The following is a 17130-nucleotide window of genomic DNA, read 5'->3' on the forward strand; positions in this document are numbered from 1 at the left end:
CATAGCAGTTCTGGAATATAACAGGGGAAAAATCCATGAAGAATTTGCTTTCAGCTGAATGTTATTTCTTCATTTTAGAAGATTAGAAAATGATTCTGCTTGCCTTGCTCAGAACTGAAGACACAAGGAGAAACAGTTCAATTGAACTTTCTCTTTTATCAAAAATATTGCTCATATGGTACACTGGAATCAAACCATTTTCAAAGTAAGGAGGATACAGCTGCAATCATAAATGAATTGACTGCACATCTGTTTTCATCAGGATTAATGTGATTTTGCAACCAGAGATCCTTAACTAAACAGTCATATAAACATTCGGGATATTCACTGATTTTTTAAAAAAGTTTTAATACTTTGCTACATGTTTAAGGAAGGTAGGTATTTTTAGTAGTTACAGCTAAAATATGCACAAAAGTTTTCCCCTGCTTTGTTTGCACATGGCAGCTCTCCACAAAGCCTGGAGCCTGATCCCAGACTTGGTCCAGATGTTGCTTCTGCCTAGATAAACACACATGACCAGGCAGAAATTTTGATATAATGAATGGGGAAATTTAATAACATTCTCATGAGCTGGACCTAACTGACTAGGGTAATACCTCTAGAATTAAGATATATATCCTGGCAGCTCTCCATATATTTAGTTTTTTTCTGTGGTGATCCTCCAAACGAAGGAAGATTTCCTTAACTTCTTTTCACAGGATCCTGATACTCCTTCATTCTTAAAGTGGATCCTTTTCTGGGAAGTAAGATCAACAAGGTGATTCTCTGTATTTCATACATTCATATTGTATTGTCTCCTGCAGGAAACTTTTTGGGAAATAAGAGAGCACTTTGTATTGAAATTCTTACTAAATTTCTTACATTTATATAGTTTCTCCTTTCATGGAACGTAAGACTCCTGCTCTATAATTTCTCTTCCAGACACACATTTTTCCCATGTGGAGCTAAGGGAACTCTTACCTTAGGCACAAAGCCAGCTGGGGGACCTTAGGCCAGTCACTTTTTCTCAGTGATAATGGCAAACCACTTCCAAAAACTTCAAAAAAAATCCTGTGAAAAAACTACCTCAAAGGAACAATAAAAAAAACTTCACAAGTTTTTCACAAACTGCTTTGCTTACATCCTATTTCCCTCAAATGGTGCCTTTTAAGAGAAATCAGTTCAAAATTCTTGACTGAAGTTCTCTACATTTTATGCCTTTACTGTACAGTGTGTGTTTGATATCACAATGGATTCTTTCACAGGAATTAAGGACACTTCAATCGCTAAAGGCATCTTACCCATATGGGTCCTTTTATGGAAAATAAGTTGATTGTTCCACATTAAGTTCTTTCCACACGTCATTAATGTATATTTTTTTCTCTCCTGCATGGATCCTTTTGTGAGAAGTAAGAGAACTGTTCAAACTGAAGCTCTTTCCACACACTGTACATTGATAGGGTTTCTCTCCTGTGTGGATCCTTATATGGGAGGTAAGGTTACAGCTTTTGCTGAAGCTCTTTCCACACTCTATGCATTTATATGGTTTCTCTCCCGTATGGATCCTTTTATGAGAAGTAAGGGAACTGTTCAGACTGAAACTTTTTCCACAATCCATACACTGATAGGGTTTTTCCCCTGTATGTATTCTCCTATGGGAAATAAGTTGGCTTTTCCACCTGAAGCTTTTCACACATTCTGTACATTGATAGAGTTTCTCAGCTATGTGGATACTAATATGATTAGTAAGCGAGCTGCTTGAAATAAAACTCTTCCCACATTCCTTACATATATAAGGTTTCAACCCTGAATGGATCCTTTTATGGCAAATAAGGGAACTGCTGCTGCTGAAGCTCCTTCCACACTCCATGCATTTATATGGTTTCTCCCCAGTGTGCATTCTGTTATGGGAAGTAAGGTGACTGCTCTGAATAAAGGACTTTCCACACTCCATACACTTGTAGGGTTTTTCTCCTGTATGGATCCTTTTATGAGAAGTAAGGGAATCACTATAACTGAAGCTCTTTCCACACTCTGTGCACTTAAAGGGTTTCTCTCCTGTGTGGATCCTTTTATGGGAGGTTAGGTGATTCCTGTTGTTAAAGCTCTTTCCACAATCCAGGCATTTATAGGGTTTCTCTCCTGTGTGGATCCTTTTATGGGAATTAAGAATACTGCTTTTGCTGAAGCTCTTCCCGCATTCCAAGCATTGATAGGGTTTCTCTCCTGTATGGATCCTTTTATGAGAAGTAAGGGAACTGCTCATACTGAAGCTCTTTCCGCAGTCCATGCATTGATAGGGTTTTTCCCCTGTGTGCATCCTTTTATGAGAAGTAAGATGACCTTTCAACCGGAAGTTCTTCCCACACAATATGCATTGATAGGGTTTCTCTCCTGTATGGATCTTTTTATGAGAAGTAAGAGAACTGTTCATACTGAAGCTTTTTCCACAGTCCTTACATTCATATGGTTTTTCCCCGGTATGCATCCTTTCATGGGAAGTAAGGTGACTTTTCCACCTGAAGCTTTTCCCACAGTCAGTACAGTGATATAGTTTCTCTCTGCTATGGGTACCAATGTGATTAGTAAGGGAGCTGCTTAAAATAAAACTTTTCCCACATTCATTGCACATATAAAGTTTCAATCCTGAATGGATCCTTTTATGAGAAATAAGACACCTGTTCAAACTGAACCTCTTTCCACACTCTGTACACTGAAACGGTTTCTCTCCTGTATGGATCCTTTTATGAGAAGTAAGGGAACTGTTCATACTAAAGCTTTTTCCACAGTCTGTGCACTTATAGGGCTTCCCCCGTGAATGGATCTTTTTATGGGTAGCTAGATTACCTCTCCACCGAAAGCTCTTTCCACAGTCCACACATTTATAGGGCTTCTCCCTTGCATGGATCATTTTATGGGGAGTAATGTTACTGTTATTCCTGAAGCTGTTTCCAATATTCCACCGATTGCTATAGTTGGGTTTTGCTTGAAATATTTCACCACTTCCTTGCCACTTTCCCATTCTGCTTTCTTTGCAATCATGTTGGGTCAGGAAATTATCCATTTCTGTGCAATCAGGAATGGATTTTTCTCTCCAATTATAAGATTGGTTTCCCTCATATCTTCTTTTTCCACACTTATCTGCAGATGTGTCTCCTTGTATTTCAATTTTGATTATTTGTGATGGCGCCACATCTGGCTCTGGGTAATTTTCAGTGTCCTGATCACCAACTGCTTGAGGGGAAGAAAAAGAAATCAGAAAAGTCTTCAATATTACCATTTGCTCTCCCCATGACAGTCTCTAGCCTGTATCTATTCATAGGCATTTGCAAGGGGAGCAGCAGGGTAAATGGCTACATGAATATTTATTAATTTAAAATTTAGGTACTTAGAACTGCAGAGATGAACTAGAATTAATATAAGAGGAAAAGAGAAAGGAGATGTCATCATTTTAACAAGATCTGCACAGATCTCCTAAGCTGCAAAAAACAAACAAACACCAAAACCCATCTAGATCTCCTCAATCTGACTTAATTTTCCTCCAGAGGAAACTTTACCTAAAGAGGCCACAATCCTAGATGTCTCCAACATAACTTCTTGGTGCAAGACTTTCTGGTTGGGATCCAGCAGCAACCATTCTTCACTGGTGAAATGAACAGCTACCTCCTCAAAGGACACAGGACCCTGAACGAGGAAGGAACAGAATCAGAACCAACATTAGTCATGATTCTGGTTGATCCCTGGTAGGAGTGGGACAGGGATAGTGCATCCATCGTGGCTCTCCTTGACCTCTCAGCAACTTTCGATACCATGAACCACGGTATCCTTTTTGGGTTGACTCCAGGAGTTGGGAATGAGTGGTTTATGTGCTGTTTTACCTTCTTCCTCTGGCATCGATCCCAATCAACAGGGAGTGAAGGGTCTAGCCTGTGGGTCCTGCTTTCTAAAATGCTGCAGTGGTTAATGCACTGTCCCCCACCCCTTGTAGCTATGGGATGAGGTATCATCAGTATACATATGATATCCACAGTGCACATCTCTGTCCTGGGTGAAGTAAGTGATGCTGTGGATGTGCTCTCATGATGCTTGGAGGCTATGGGGGTCTGGGTGGGGTACAACAGTCTTCAACTGAACCTGTTAAGATGAGTGGCTGTGGATAGAAGGGGCTTCCACCTCTGGGGGTTTAACATCTTTGGCTTGGATGGACTTGCACTGCCCTAGAAGGACATAGCATATAATCTGGGTGTCCTCACGTAGTCATGGCTAGGAGGATGTTTGCTCAACTTCAGAGGTGCACCAGTTACAATTCTTCCTGGATCAAGTAGCCCTCCTTTCAGTCACTCATGCACTGGTCATTTCCCAGATGGACTACTGCTATGTGCTCAACAGGAGGCTACCCTTGAAGAGTATCTAAAACCTGCAAGTGGCGTAGAATGCAGTGGCACAAGCAGTTCTGGGTGCCTCCAGGGTTGCACATGTAACACCTCTGGGATGGGTGTTAGTTTGCTTCTGGGTCCAATTCACAGTGTTGGCTGTTACTTTTAAAGCCCTTTGTGGCACCAGGTTATGTGAGGAACTGCTTCTCAAATTGACCCATACCAGCTAAGTCAGGCAGGGAGGACACGTTGTAGATCTCATTGGTTAAAGAATTTTGATTGATAAGATCTAGGGCAGGGGTAGGCAACCTTGGCTCTTTTATATGACTCATGGACTTCAACTCCCAGAATTCCTGAGCCAGTCAGGAATTCTGGGAGTTGAAGTCCACGAGTCATATAAAAGAGCCGAGGTTGCCTATCCCTGATCTAGGGGAAAGGGCCTTCTGTGCTGTTGTCCCCAAGATGAGGGTTAACCTTTTAGCTTTGATAATTTTTAAACTTTTAACTTTTAACATGTAAATCTTAACCCTGTTTTTAACTGTTTTAATGTTGTTCTATAATTATGTTTTTATACCATTTTATGAACTGCCCAGAGTCACTTACGTGAGATGGGCAGTGTAGAAATTTGAGGAATAAATAAAACCATCTCCTTACCTCTTAAGGAGAGGATGCACACAACACTGCCTCCATCTAGGCCAAACATGGAACTATGGCCCTTTTATGGCTGACTCAGGAATTCTGGGAGCTGAAGTCCACAAGTCATAAAAGGGCCATCGTTTCCCACCCCTGATCTAGGCAATATATGTATATATGTTGTTATATATGTAGTAATCGTATTCCTAATTTCATGATATTAATAAGATGCCCACAGCTGATTTTTCTCAGGTAAGAAGGTTCAGTATACAACCACTAAAGAATTCAGTCTGTTTCCAAAAAAGCTTGAGAGGCCGGCTGAGTGTGACTGACCACTAATGTGAATCCTAATTTCCCTGTCCCACAATGCTCTGGAACAGCAGTATCATACACTGAGACCACAAGCTCCCTTCGTCCCATGCGCTCCCACAGGGAGGGCCTTCTCAGGATACCGCCGGTTAAGGAATGCCAGCGGGTTATTCCCAGGGGAAGAGCGTTCTCTGTGGGCGCGCCGGCCCTTTGGAATGATTTACCCGTGGAACTCCGGACCGCCCCCAATCTGCGTTCATTTCGCCGGGACCTGAAAACCTGGCTTTTCGACCTATCAGGCCTGGACTGAAGGGGTTTTTAGCTTTTTAAATATTGTTTTAATTGTTGGGCTAACTAATTTAATTCATTTTAATTTTATATTATCTTTTATATTGTATTTTATGCTGCCCTGTAAACCGCCCTGAGTCCTTCGGGAATAGGGCGGTATAAAAATCTAAATAAATAAATAAATAAATAAATAACCCCAAAGCAGTCTCCACCTGCTCCCCTATCGTAGCCTCAGATATTTTCTTTCCTACCTGAGCTGGAGATCCAGCTGCTCTATCAGTTCCACCAGTAGAGAGAAAGCAACCGATGAACAACGGTGACTCCATTTTGTTCTCTGGGAAGGAGAAAGAATGGACAAAGCAGGAAAGCGCTTAATTCCACCTTTTGTGGTCTGAAGGTATGACTTTTTCCTATACCGTGGAGGGCATCCCCATTTCTCTATCCTAACCTCAGTCTTCAGTGACATTTCATGGGCTCTGTCTTTGGACCCAAGGTTGAAAGAAGGAACACGCCAGAAAGGAGAGGTGATGTTGGAGATAATCCAACAGGGAAATGTGTGAGAATGTGTGCCGCTTGGGGGGGTGTATGAAAGCCCTAATAAGCAGGCATATACATAGAATGAAGGCTACTGCTAAGCTTGTAAGCCGCCCTGAGTCTTCGGAGAAGGGCAGGATATAAATGGAATTTAAATAAATAAATAAATAAATAAATAAATAAATAAATAAATAAATAAATAAATAAATAAATAAATAAATAAATAAATAAATAAATAAATAAATAAATAAAATTTACTCAAAATCACCTATCAAAAAAGCCCAAAGTTATTCTTATCTCTGAGAATAAAGAGAAGTATCTCAGGATAGAGTAGCCAGACTGGAACCCAGGAGATCCCTAGAAGGGTCCATTTTCTGCAAACGGGGATCAGTGGTATAGGTCAGTGATGGCGAACCTTTTAGAGACTGAGTGCCCAAACCACAACCCAAACCCCACTTATTTATCGCAAAGTGCCAGGGCTGCATCAGCATTGTGGTGTCCTCAGAGGGCCATGGAGGCATGGCCCACTGGGTAGGTATGGCTGCGGTTGTCATGGCAGACTGGGTGGGCATGGCCACCTCAATATTGCTCATGTGAGGGACACCTGTGTGGGCCGGCTAGGGGGAGATCCAGGGGGTCTCTGGCAGGTGGGGCAGTGAGCAGGAGGACCAGCAGAGATGGGAGGCACACAATCCTAGCTGGGACTGGGGGCCATGGCGCCAATGGGGATCCCTGCTTGGGGTGGCCTTTGGCTTGCTGGGGGTGGGCATGTTCTACCACCTCTACTCGAGCTTGCTAGCTAGCTGCTTTGCCTCCTTTGTGTTTTGTGGGGCTGCTGCTCCGGGCGGCGGCAGTGAGCATGCCCACAGAGAGGGGTCCGAGTGCTGCCTCTCACATACATGCCATAGGTTCGCTACCACTGGCATAGGTTCTCCTGCTTGAGCAGTTGCCTGGACTAGAAGACCTTCAAGGTTCTGTTCCATTCCATTCCATTCTATTGGAAGGTAGTATGTGGAGTGACGGGACAGATTTCCTTTGTGGGACTTTAGAATAACAGAGTTGAAAGGAGCCTTGGAGGTCCTGTACCATTTCAGACAAATGGCTGTCCAATGTTTTCCTGAAAACCTCCACTGATGGAGCACCTACAACTTCTGGAGGTGATCCAGTCCACTGGTTAACTGTTCTAATTGTCAGGAAATTCCTCTTTATTTCTAGGATGGTTCTTTCCTCCATCAGTTTCCATCCATTGCTTCTTGTCCTGCCTTCAAGTGCTTTGGAAAGTAGGTTGACCCCCCCACCTGGCAGTCACTCAAACACTGGAACGCTGCTATCATGTCACCCCTGGTCCTAAGCCTTCAAGTATGAAGAAGAAGAGTTAATTCTTTGTTGCTGGGTCACCTTCTAGAAGGTCCAATGACTACACATGACAAGATAAAGAAAATGGAGAATAAACAATCTCCATGGGAAACCTCCAATAGAAGGATCTTTCCTTACCTATTGAGGTGGCCTGAAGTTGACCTTCATCCTTGGAAATCCTTCTGAAACATGGACTGTGAGAGGGATTTACTGGATGTACCTTGTCTTCAGGACTGTTAATGCCAATCTCCAGCAAAGACCTCAGAACCTGAAGTATAGACCAAGAAGCCAAGTTAAGAGGCAAGAACTGGAATTTCATATATTTTTTTTGCCCACAATGTTGCTAGACCTTTGTGTCCATAATTTGGAATGGAAGAGGATGATGAAAGAATCACTCCAAATATGCCGCTTGGAAGAATACCAGAGCAAATGTTGCTAATAAGGTTCTCTAACCATCTCATTGCCTTATTAATCTCCAAAATTCTTAGGGAGACATTTAAGATTTCAAGTACATTCAGATCACTCCATATTTCCCAAGAGGAACATCTCTCACCTGGTGTCCTCCCTGCTCCTTCTCTGCTTGGGTCAGCAGGAAGCCTTCGGCCAGGGCCACCGCCTGGCAACTGGTCTCTGCTCGGCATTCCCGCACCCAGCGCTGCATCTCCCCGGGCAGAACGGCCAGGAACTGCTCCAAGATCAGCCGGTCCAACATCTGAGCCTTGGTGTACTTCTCAGGCTGCAACCACCCCCAGCAAAGGCGGTGAAGGCGGCTGCAAAGCTCTCGCGGCCCCTCGGCCTCCTGAAAGGGGCTGTTTCTGAAGTACCAATGCTGGCTCTCAGAACTGAGGGCTCCCTCCAGGATCTTCTGCTCGGGTCCTGCCCAGACCTCCTCACAGCTCTCAGGATGAACAGCAGAAGGGACTCTTCCTACTACGTTCCAGGCTGGGTAGGTTGCATCCATTTCCAGCCTCTTCTCTGACAGCGATCCAGAAGGCCCCTGTAGATCTCCCAGATCTCCAAAGGTTTTTTTTTCCTCCTTTTTCCAATCTGTTTTCAGTCCTGGGAACTGACGGAGTTGCACAGAGAACCCCGGGAGAAGATTTTCAAGCCATTCAGCTTTCAAGGAAGAGATGAAAAAAAGAAAAGAAACTTCAAGGCATCACAGATTGTTCTCATTCAGAAAGGGTGATTGTTTCATCAAATTCAGGGCAAAGGAAGAGTTTGGAGGGGGAGGGGACAAAATTAAAAGATGTTTCAGGTTTCCTGTGTCTCCTCCCCTCCTCACCCTTGGAGACCACCCCTCATTTTGGGGGGGAGGCCTTCTGCAGAGGTGCAGCTGAATTCTATTCACAGCAGGAAAAATAAGGGGGTTCTTACAGCCTGGACAGCAATTTCATTTGAGGCACAGAATTGGTCCTTTACAATTCCCCCCCCCAAGCTTTAAATGGGACCGTTTGCAGAGGGAGGGGGAGGAGTACCAGGCAGGAAAGCCCCTCTCCCGGGATCCTTGTTAGAAATCTTGAAAAGCAAACCTGGTTTACGCACAATAGGAGTACATAGTTCCTTTATTCCCCCACCCCCACCATCACAACTCTTTCCCCGCCCCCACCCTCAGTGTTACATCTCTTGCATGCACAGCTGGAGTAGGATGGGGAAGGGTCTCCCTTCTCTCTCCTCGGAATCTGGAGTCCAGCAAACCCTTTCGGGGAATCTGGGGTACCCTCCCTCTCACTATTGTGGAGGGGGGGGGAACCGCACTTTCTCTTCTTCCCTGGCAGAATCGACCAGGGAGGCTTCCCCTACTGTTGAAATATGGGGCAAATGTTTCCCCCTACCCCGGGGTCGCGGGGTCCCCTCCTCCCGGCCCCGGTCACCCTCCCCCCGAAATTCCCACGGCACAACTCACAACCGCTCCTCCCCAGGCAAGCAGACGGGGCGGAGCAGGCGCAATAAAGCGGGTGAGCGCCCCCTACTGGCACCTCCGGGCACCAGCTTTGAGCCTTTGAAGGAGGGACGTGGGTGGGCCTTAAAAAAGGCCGTCCTGGCCAATCTCTGCGCAGGAGCCGGATCTGATAGCGACCAGATGCTATTTTTGAGACTGGCATTTCTGACGGCATCAGTTTTGGAGAGGGGAGACCAAAAGGGTTGGATAATAAAGACTAGGGTGGTATTAATATCCTCGTAATGCTAATTAATGCTAGGGTTAGCTTCGCGCTCCGTTTTTCCGAGGAGGCGGCAACTCCAGAGGTCATCTAGCCCAACCTCCAGCAAGCCACAAAGAGTCTCTTCGGGGAGGGTTGTGGCTGCACCCAGCTCCTCCCCCTCCCTAGATCCATTCCCCCTCCCCCGGCCTCATCTGGAAGCTTTATCCTTCAGCGGTGAAATGGGAGATGGCAGGAAAAGGGAGAATAAGACAGTTGGAAGGGACCTGGGGAATTCCCAGAGGACTGGAAGAGAGCTGATGTAGTTCCCATCTTCAAAAAAGGGAAAAAAGTAGACCCAGGAAACTACAGACCTATCAGCCTGACCTCAATACCTGGGAAGATTCTGGAAAAGATAATCAAACAACAAATCAGCGAACACCTTGATGCAAACAAAGTCATCACTAAAAGTCAACATGGGTTTTGGTCACCACGATGTAAAAAAGATGTTGAGACTCTAGAAAGGGTACAGAGAAAAGCAACAAAGATGATTAGGGGGCTGGAGGCTAAAACATATAGGGAACGGTTGCTGGAATTGGGTATGTGTAGTTTAACAAAGAGAAGAGTGAGGGGTGACATGATAGCAGTGTTCCAATATCTCAGGGGCTGCCCCAAAGAAGAGGGAGTCAAGCTATTCTCCAAAGCACCTGAAAGCAGGACAAGAAGCAACGGATGGAAACTAGTCAAGGAGAGAAGCAACCTAGAACTAAGGAGAAACTTCCTGACAGTTAGAACAACTAACCAGTGGAACAACCTGCCTCCAGAGATGGTGAATGCTCCAACACTGGAGGTTTTTAAGAAGAGACTGGACAGCCATTTGCCTGAAATGGTATAAGGTTTCCTGCCTGAGCAGGAAACTAGATGGTCTTCTTCTTCTTCTTCTTCTTCTTCTTCTTCTTCTTCTTCTTCTTCTTCTTCTTCTTATTATTATTATTATTATTATTATTATTATTATTATTATTATTATTATTATTATTATTATTATGGTATCTCTTAAAGTCAAAGGGTAAGGGTGGAATTTCTGGCTCTAGAATAAGAAATTAATGTATTAATGAATTAATGTATTCAATTAATATATTATTATATTGCATTAACTGGGAAGACAAATATTTTCTCATTTAATACCCAGACCCCCCCCACTCCTTGAAGTACAAATCCTTGTCTATCATTCAAAGGTCAAATGTATGTTCAGACTGTAGAAAGCAGTAAAAGAGTTATCAGTTCTCTGGTTCCCCTTTGATTAAAGTTGGTCAAAGCATGATCAATGCTGCATGGATCATCTTCATACATGTAACATTACATAATTAGGAAAATTCTAAAAAAAATTCCAAGTTTTTATGAAGAATGTTCCCACATTTTATAGGCTACAATTTCTCGTTTGCTTCTTTCAAAGATTATCTTGCCAATCCTTTTCTCATTCCATGGTTTTCTATGCATCATTCTGCAGTGTGAAACAGTCACATCCGAACACATTCCACCTCCTCCTACCACTTTCTAACATTTAATTTGACTCTCCCCCCCCCTCTCCCCATATGTTCTCCTACATATTCATCTGGTTTCTTCATTTAACTTTTTTGTTCAATGTATATTAAATATGGCATCACTTACATTGCACAACAACTGTTTACAACAATTTATTAACCTTTCAAAATGAGAAAGGTTGTTAATAATGAAGACATTTATTTTTTAAAAAGCTACATTAAGATAAAAAGCACAGAGTCGCAATGATGCTAGTAACAGTTTTCTCCAAAACCATAGTAATGCTACGATCCCCTAACAGGTCAAGCACGATTGACCTTTCTGATCAGCTTGGTATCACAAAATGAAATAGAGGCACTAAAGCAGGGGTGTCAAACTGCCGGCCCAGGGACTGGATGCGTCATGCAGAAGCTGCGCCCACCCTATTGCCAGCAATGGCAAAACCGCCCAGATAAGCTGACTTTGTAATAATGCCGCTTGGGGTGTGTGTGAAAGCCCTAACAAGCAGGCATATACATAGAATGAAGGCTACTGCTAAGTTTGTAAGCCGCCCTGAGTCTTCGGAGAAGGGCGGGATATAAATGGAATTAAAATAAAAAATAAAAAATAAATTACTTTAATCGGAGAAACTGAACAATGAATAATTTAAATCAACCAATTTAAGTCCTTTTTAAAAAAAATATTGCTCATGTGATACACTGTTGGATAAATAAAGCCATTTATAAAGTCCATTTCAGCTGGGTTAATGCAATTTTGCACCAGACTGCCTGTACATATAAACATTTGGGAGAGATTTTCACTTGTAAACCAAACTTGTGGACATGAAAAAAGTAGCTTAAATACTTTGCTACATGTTTAAAAACCAGTATTTTAAACACAATTAGAACTAAAAGGACTATACATATGTACATTTCCCTTGCTTTGCTTGCATACACCAGCTCTTAGAAAGCCTGGAGGCTGTTCTCAGAGTCACTTCAGATGCTACTTATAGCTAAATAAAGGAGAGGCAATTGTTTAACAGATTTTATCTTTGGAATTAAGAACTATCCTGGGAGCTTTCCAAAATATATGCATTTCTTCAGTTTCTCCTATGGCAATCCTCTGAAAGAAGAAAGACTTTCACCACATTTTTCCACAGATGTTATTCTTTTTACACTCCATATCTTTAGACAATTTTAATCTTTTTCATAAATTAAGAACACTTCAGTCCCTAAAGGAATCTCCCTCCCAACTTGTATGTATCCCTGATGTGAGTCATATTAATTTGGGAAATAGGTTGACTGCATGCCACAGAATATTTTTCTGCCCTCTGTGGATTCTTTCTTGAGAAGCATACTGTTTTCACAAAAACTCCTTCTGCATTCCATACATTTCTATTTCTCCCCTGTGTGGATCCTCTTATGGGAAGTAAGGTGTCTTTTTAATCTGAAGGTCTTCCCACACTCTGTGCACTGATGGAATTTCTTCCGTATGTGGGAACTAATGTGGTGCATAAGGGAGCTGCTTGAACTCAAACTCTTCCCACATTCATTGCATACATACAATTTCTCTCCCGTATGGATCATGTTATGGGAAGTAAGGACACGGTTATCACTAAAGCTCTTTCCACATTCCAAGCATTTATAGGGTTTCTCCCCTGTGTGGGTCCTTTTATGGTAAGTCAGATAGCCACTGCCAGCGAAGGTCTTTCCACAGTCTGTGCATTTATAAGGTTTTTCCCCTGTATGGATCCTATTATGGAAACTAAGTTGACTGCTTTGGCTGAAGCTCTTCCCACACTCTAGACATTTATAGGGTTTCTCTCCTGTGTGGATCCTTTCATGAGAAGTAAGAGAGGTTTTTATAGAGAAGCTCTTTCCACAATCCAGGCATGTATAGGGTTTCTCTCCCGTATGGATTCTTTTATGGCAAGTCAGGTAACTGCTGTTTCTGAAGCTCTTTCCACACTCCATGCATTTATACGGTTTTTCTCCTGTGTGGACCCGTTTATGAGAAGAAAGGGCACAGCTTTGCCTGAAGCCCTTCCCACAGTCTATGCATTTATAGGGTTTTTCTCCTGTGTGAATCCGTTTATGAGAAGTAAGAGAACTCTTTACGCTGAAGCTCTTTCCACACTCCATGCATTTATAGGGTTTCTCTCCTGTATGGATCCGTTTATGGGAAGCAAGGGAACTGCATGTCCTGAAGGGTTTTCCACACTCCGTGCATTTATAAGGTTTTTCACCTGAATGGATCCTTTTGTGGGAGGTCAGTTGATTACTATTTCTGTAGCTCTCTCCACACTCAATACACTTATAGGGTTTCTCTCCCGTATGAATCCTTTTATGGGAAGCAAGGCCACCACTTTGCCTAAAGCTCTTCCCGCACTCTAGACATTTAAATGGTTTCTCTCCCGCATGGATCAATTGATGCTTAGTAAAAGAAGCATTCATCCTGAAAGTTTTTCCACACTCTGCACATTTATAGGGTTTTTCCCCTGAATGGACCCTTCTATGGCATATCAGGTAACTACTAGTCCTGAAGCTCTTCCCACACTGTATACATTTAAAAGGTTTTTCTCCAGTATGGATCCTTCTATGGGAAGTAAAGGAACTCTTCACACTAAAGCTTTTACCGCAGTCCACACATTTATGAGGTTTTTCCCCTGAATGGATCCTTTTGTGGGATTTGAGACACTCCCTGTTCCTGAAGCTCTTTGCACACTCTAGGCATTCATAGGGTTTTTCTCTGGCGTGCATCCTTTTATGAGAAGTAAAGGGACCGTTTGAACTGAATCTTTTCCCACAGACCGTGCACCTATAGGGCTTTCCCCCTGACTGTATTCTTTTATGGGAAGTTAGATTACCTCTCCACCCAAAGCTTTTTCCACAGTCCACTCTTTTGTAGGGCGTATCCCTTGCCTGGGTCATTTTATGGGGAGTAAGTTTATTACTGCTGAAGCACTTTCCAGTTTTGGAGTGGTTACTAAAATTGGATTTTGCTTTGAATCTTTTTTTCCTTTGATATTTCCCCATATTTACTTTGGAGTCACGTTGGTTCATGAACCGATCCATTTCCACACATTCAAGAATAGATTTTTCTCTCCAAGTGTGCTTCTTTTCATATTTTATTCTCTCCTGTTTATTTGTAGGTGCCTCTTCAGGTATTTCAGTATTGATTATTTGCAATGGCACTAAATTTGGCTCTTGGTGATTTTCCTTCTTCTGCGCATCCAGTGCTTGAGGGGGAAGAAAAATAAATTAGAATAATGCACAACATACAATTTGCTGTACCAATGCATAGATTTATCTATTACTAGGCATCTGTGGAGAACGCAACGGGGGAAATGATAGCATAAATATTAGTTATTAACTTAAAAGACTAGCATGGCTTCTGATCTAACCCTCTTCTTGGCAGTTAAAAATTTAAAGCAAGAACAGGTTTGATGTCAGGACGTGGCACTCAAATTGTCTCAAATATGATGCACCTAAGTTACATTCAATAGGACGTCATTGTATTTCATTACAACATGAAACAAGACAAAATTTGTTCCCGATTAGGACAACTGCAATAGGTGAAAACATCCTCTCCCTCATCATCTTCCCAATAAATCTGCAGTGACGTCACGGGCCCAGGATGACCACAAGACCAAATGTCAACCCTTGCCAGAATGACTGATCACCCCACTGATCTCTTTCTTCTAAATGAAATTGTGCTACTTAGAGGACTATGAGGGCAGACTGGAATTAACTAAGAGGACAAAAGAAGAGATGAAATCATTTTCAACAAGATAAGTATAGATGTAAGTTGTGACTAAAGAGTCTAGTGACTCCTTGCTCTGACATAATTTTTCTCCAGAGTAACCCTTACCTAAAGAGGCCACCATCGCAGACATTTCCAACATGACTTCTCGATGCAGGGCTTTCTGGCTGGGATCCAGCAGCAACCACTCTTCGCTACTGAAATGGACGGCCACCTCCTCAAAGGACACAAGACCCTGAACAAGGAAGAATCCCTGTGAGCAGACTTGGTAGAATTTGTGAGATCTCCTTTCATCCGCAAATCCGAAAAACATAAAGTGAACATTCTTGATTGGACTCCACACATTACAAAATGGGCAGAATTCACAGCCTACGGCTGACAGCCAATTAGGGCATGACTGACTCTGCTGACCTTCAGTGTCATCAACCTGCCTTGATCAAGTGGCAGAGTGTGCCTTAGACACACTATCTACCAAGGGCTCCACCATTTCATGATGTTTGCAAGAGATTCTGTGGGATTTCTGTCTGACATGGTAACCAGGTCTTTGTGGTTCTTTGAAGGACCAGCCTTGCTCCCATTCATGAAAATACAAGGAAGGCACTTCCGGCTTTCAAGATGCAGATGACATACAAAGACAGTTTCTGCTCCTCCTGTTTTTATCCCTTTCCCCAATGACCCCAAAACAAGATTACACTTACAATAAAGTAGATTTAGCTTATCTATTCATGTGTCCTGTCTGCTTTACTTGAGATAGACAACATGAACTGCCAGGTGGCGTTTTTTGAAACCAGAATGATATAACCACTAAGGAATTCCATACATTTTTAAAACTTAAATGTTGAGAGGTGGGCTTGGTTTGACTGATTATGAATTTAGATTTATAATTTTCTTGTTGTGTTTTGCTCAGGAATACCAGTATCGTATGTTGAGTCCCCAAAGGAAACTAGAGGTTCTCTACTGCTCCCCTATATTATTTTATTTTATTTATTTTATTTTAATCCCATTTATATCCTGCCCTTCTCCGAAGACTCAGGGCGGCTTACAATTTAAGCACAAACCAATGTGCTTAGCAATAGCCTTCATTCTATGTATATGCCTGCTTATTAGGGCTTTCGCCCCCCCCAGCAGCATTATTACAAAGTCAGCTTATTGTCCCCAACAATCTGGGTCCTGATCTTTTCCTTCCTACCTGAGTTGGGAATCCAGCGGTTCTTTCAGCTCCACCAATAGAAGGAGATGATTCAGTGAACAGTGGTGACTCGATTTCGTCCACTGGAAAGGAAAGAGACAAGATGGAAAGAGGAAAGGGTTCAACTTCATCTTTTCTAGCTTGAAGGTACAACTTAATATTTCTTCTTGTCCTGCCCAGGAAACCTCCATTTTCCTCTTCTACACTCTCCCTTCAGTGGCCTTTCATAGGCTCCATCACAGGAGCCAAGAACAAAAGGAGAAGACCAAGCCCCACCACACACTGAAGAACAAACCTCAATTGGATTGTTCTCCTTTTTGTAACAACTCGTGTAAGTATATTCTTGGCAACCAAAGCATTCGCTCAATCCCTGCAACTTCTCCCCCAATTCCCTGCAGCTTGAAACCATCGTGTTCCATGTAGAAGGGCAATTCATGAAATTCTAGCAGCCCAGGAACATGCCTGCAAGATGGGTAATGTTGGAAATGGTCCAGCAGGGATCTGTGCAGGTATTGAGTCGAAATTACCTCTTAAGGAAAGCCAAAAAACAGGTTGCTGTCTTCTGCATCATTGAGAACAAAGAGAAATCTCTTGTGATGGAGGAGCCGTAATGCAACTCAAGGTGACAATGCTAGAAGAGTCAATCTTCTGCAAAAGGCAAACCATAGGGAATTCCTTTGTGCGCCTTAAGTCTTCTAGCTTGAAAAAGGAGTTATAGCTTTCTTATTGGATCACCTTCTACTAAATCCAATGACGAAGACAGGAGAGGATACAGAGAATTAAGGATAACTAGAATCTTTCTGAGGACAGGAAGGCCTGGAAGAACATTGTCCATAGGGTCGCAATGGGTCGGACACGACTTCGCAGCTAACAACAACAAGAAGAATCTTTCTAGAAAATCTTCAATCCAATGGAACGGTTTTCCCTTACCTAGTGAAGTGCCCTGACATTCATTTTTATCCTTGAGGATCCCTTGACTTGTGCGATCCACCCAATTAGTCCCCATTCCTGGAAGGACCTCAGAACCTGAAATAGAAGCAAAGGA

The 17130-nt window shown here is 42.8% G+C and overlaps 2 protein-coding genes across 4 annotated transcripts in view; both read right to left on the reverse strand.

Annotated features, from left to right (window-relative positions):
• Window positions 1-349: 349 nt before the first annotated feature.
• Window positions 350-8926, reverse strand: LOC308664644 (zinc finger protein 202-like). Of its 2 annotated transcripts, XM_081322074.1 has the most exons (5): window positions 8029-8926; window positions 7614-7743; window positions 5837-5919; window positions 3537-3663; window positions 350-3210 (listed from the first exon to the last, which is right to left on the reverse strand). In XM_081322074.1, the coding sequence occupies exons 1-5, from the start codon at window positions 8434-8436 to the stop codon at window positions 1295-1297; spliced, it is 2664 nt and encodes an 887-aa protein (XP_081178200.1). In that variant the 5' UTR covers window positions 8437-8926; the 3' UTR covers window positions 350-1294. The 2 variants fall into 2 exon arrangements, with proteins under 2 accessions (XP_081178200.1, XP_081178201.1); XM_081322075.1 differs by lacking the exons at window positions 350-3210; window positions 3537-3663 and adding an exon at window positions 5181-5397 and having other exon boundaries at window positions 5781-5919.
• Window positions 8927-11519: 2593 nt separating this feature from the next.
• The window catches only part of LOC308664648 (uncharacterized protein), a 40503-nt gene continuing 34892 nt past the window's right edge, over window positions 11520-17130 (reverse strand). For both annotated transcript variants that reach the window (XM_081322082.1, XM_081322083.1), the window contains 4 exons: window positions 17016-17111; window positions 16086-16168; window positions 15005-15131; window positions 11520-14372 (listed from right to left, as the gene is read on the reverse strand). In XM_081322082.1, coding sequence (XP_081178208.1) covers window positions 12529-14372; window positions 15005-15131; window positions 16086-16168; window positions 17016-17111 — 2150 coding nt within the window. In that variant the 3' untranslated portion in view covers window positions 11520-12528. The remainder of the gene's footprint in view (window positions 14373-15004; window positions 15132-16085; window positions 16169-17015; window positions 17112-17130) is intronic.

The sequence above is a fragment of the Vipera berus genome, assembly GCF_964194415.1.
Source record: "Vipera berus genome assembly, chromosome: 2".
Lineage (NCBI taxonomy): Eukaryota > Metazoa > Chordata > Lepidosauria > Squamata > Viperidae > Vipera > Vipera berus.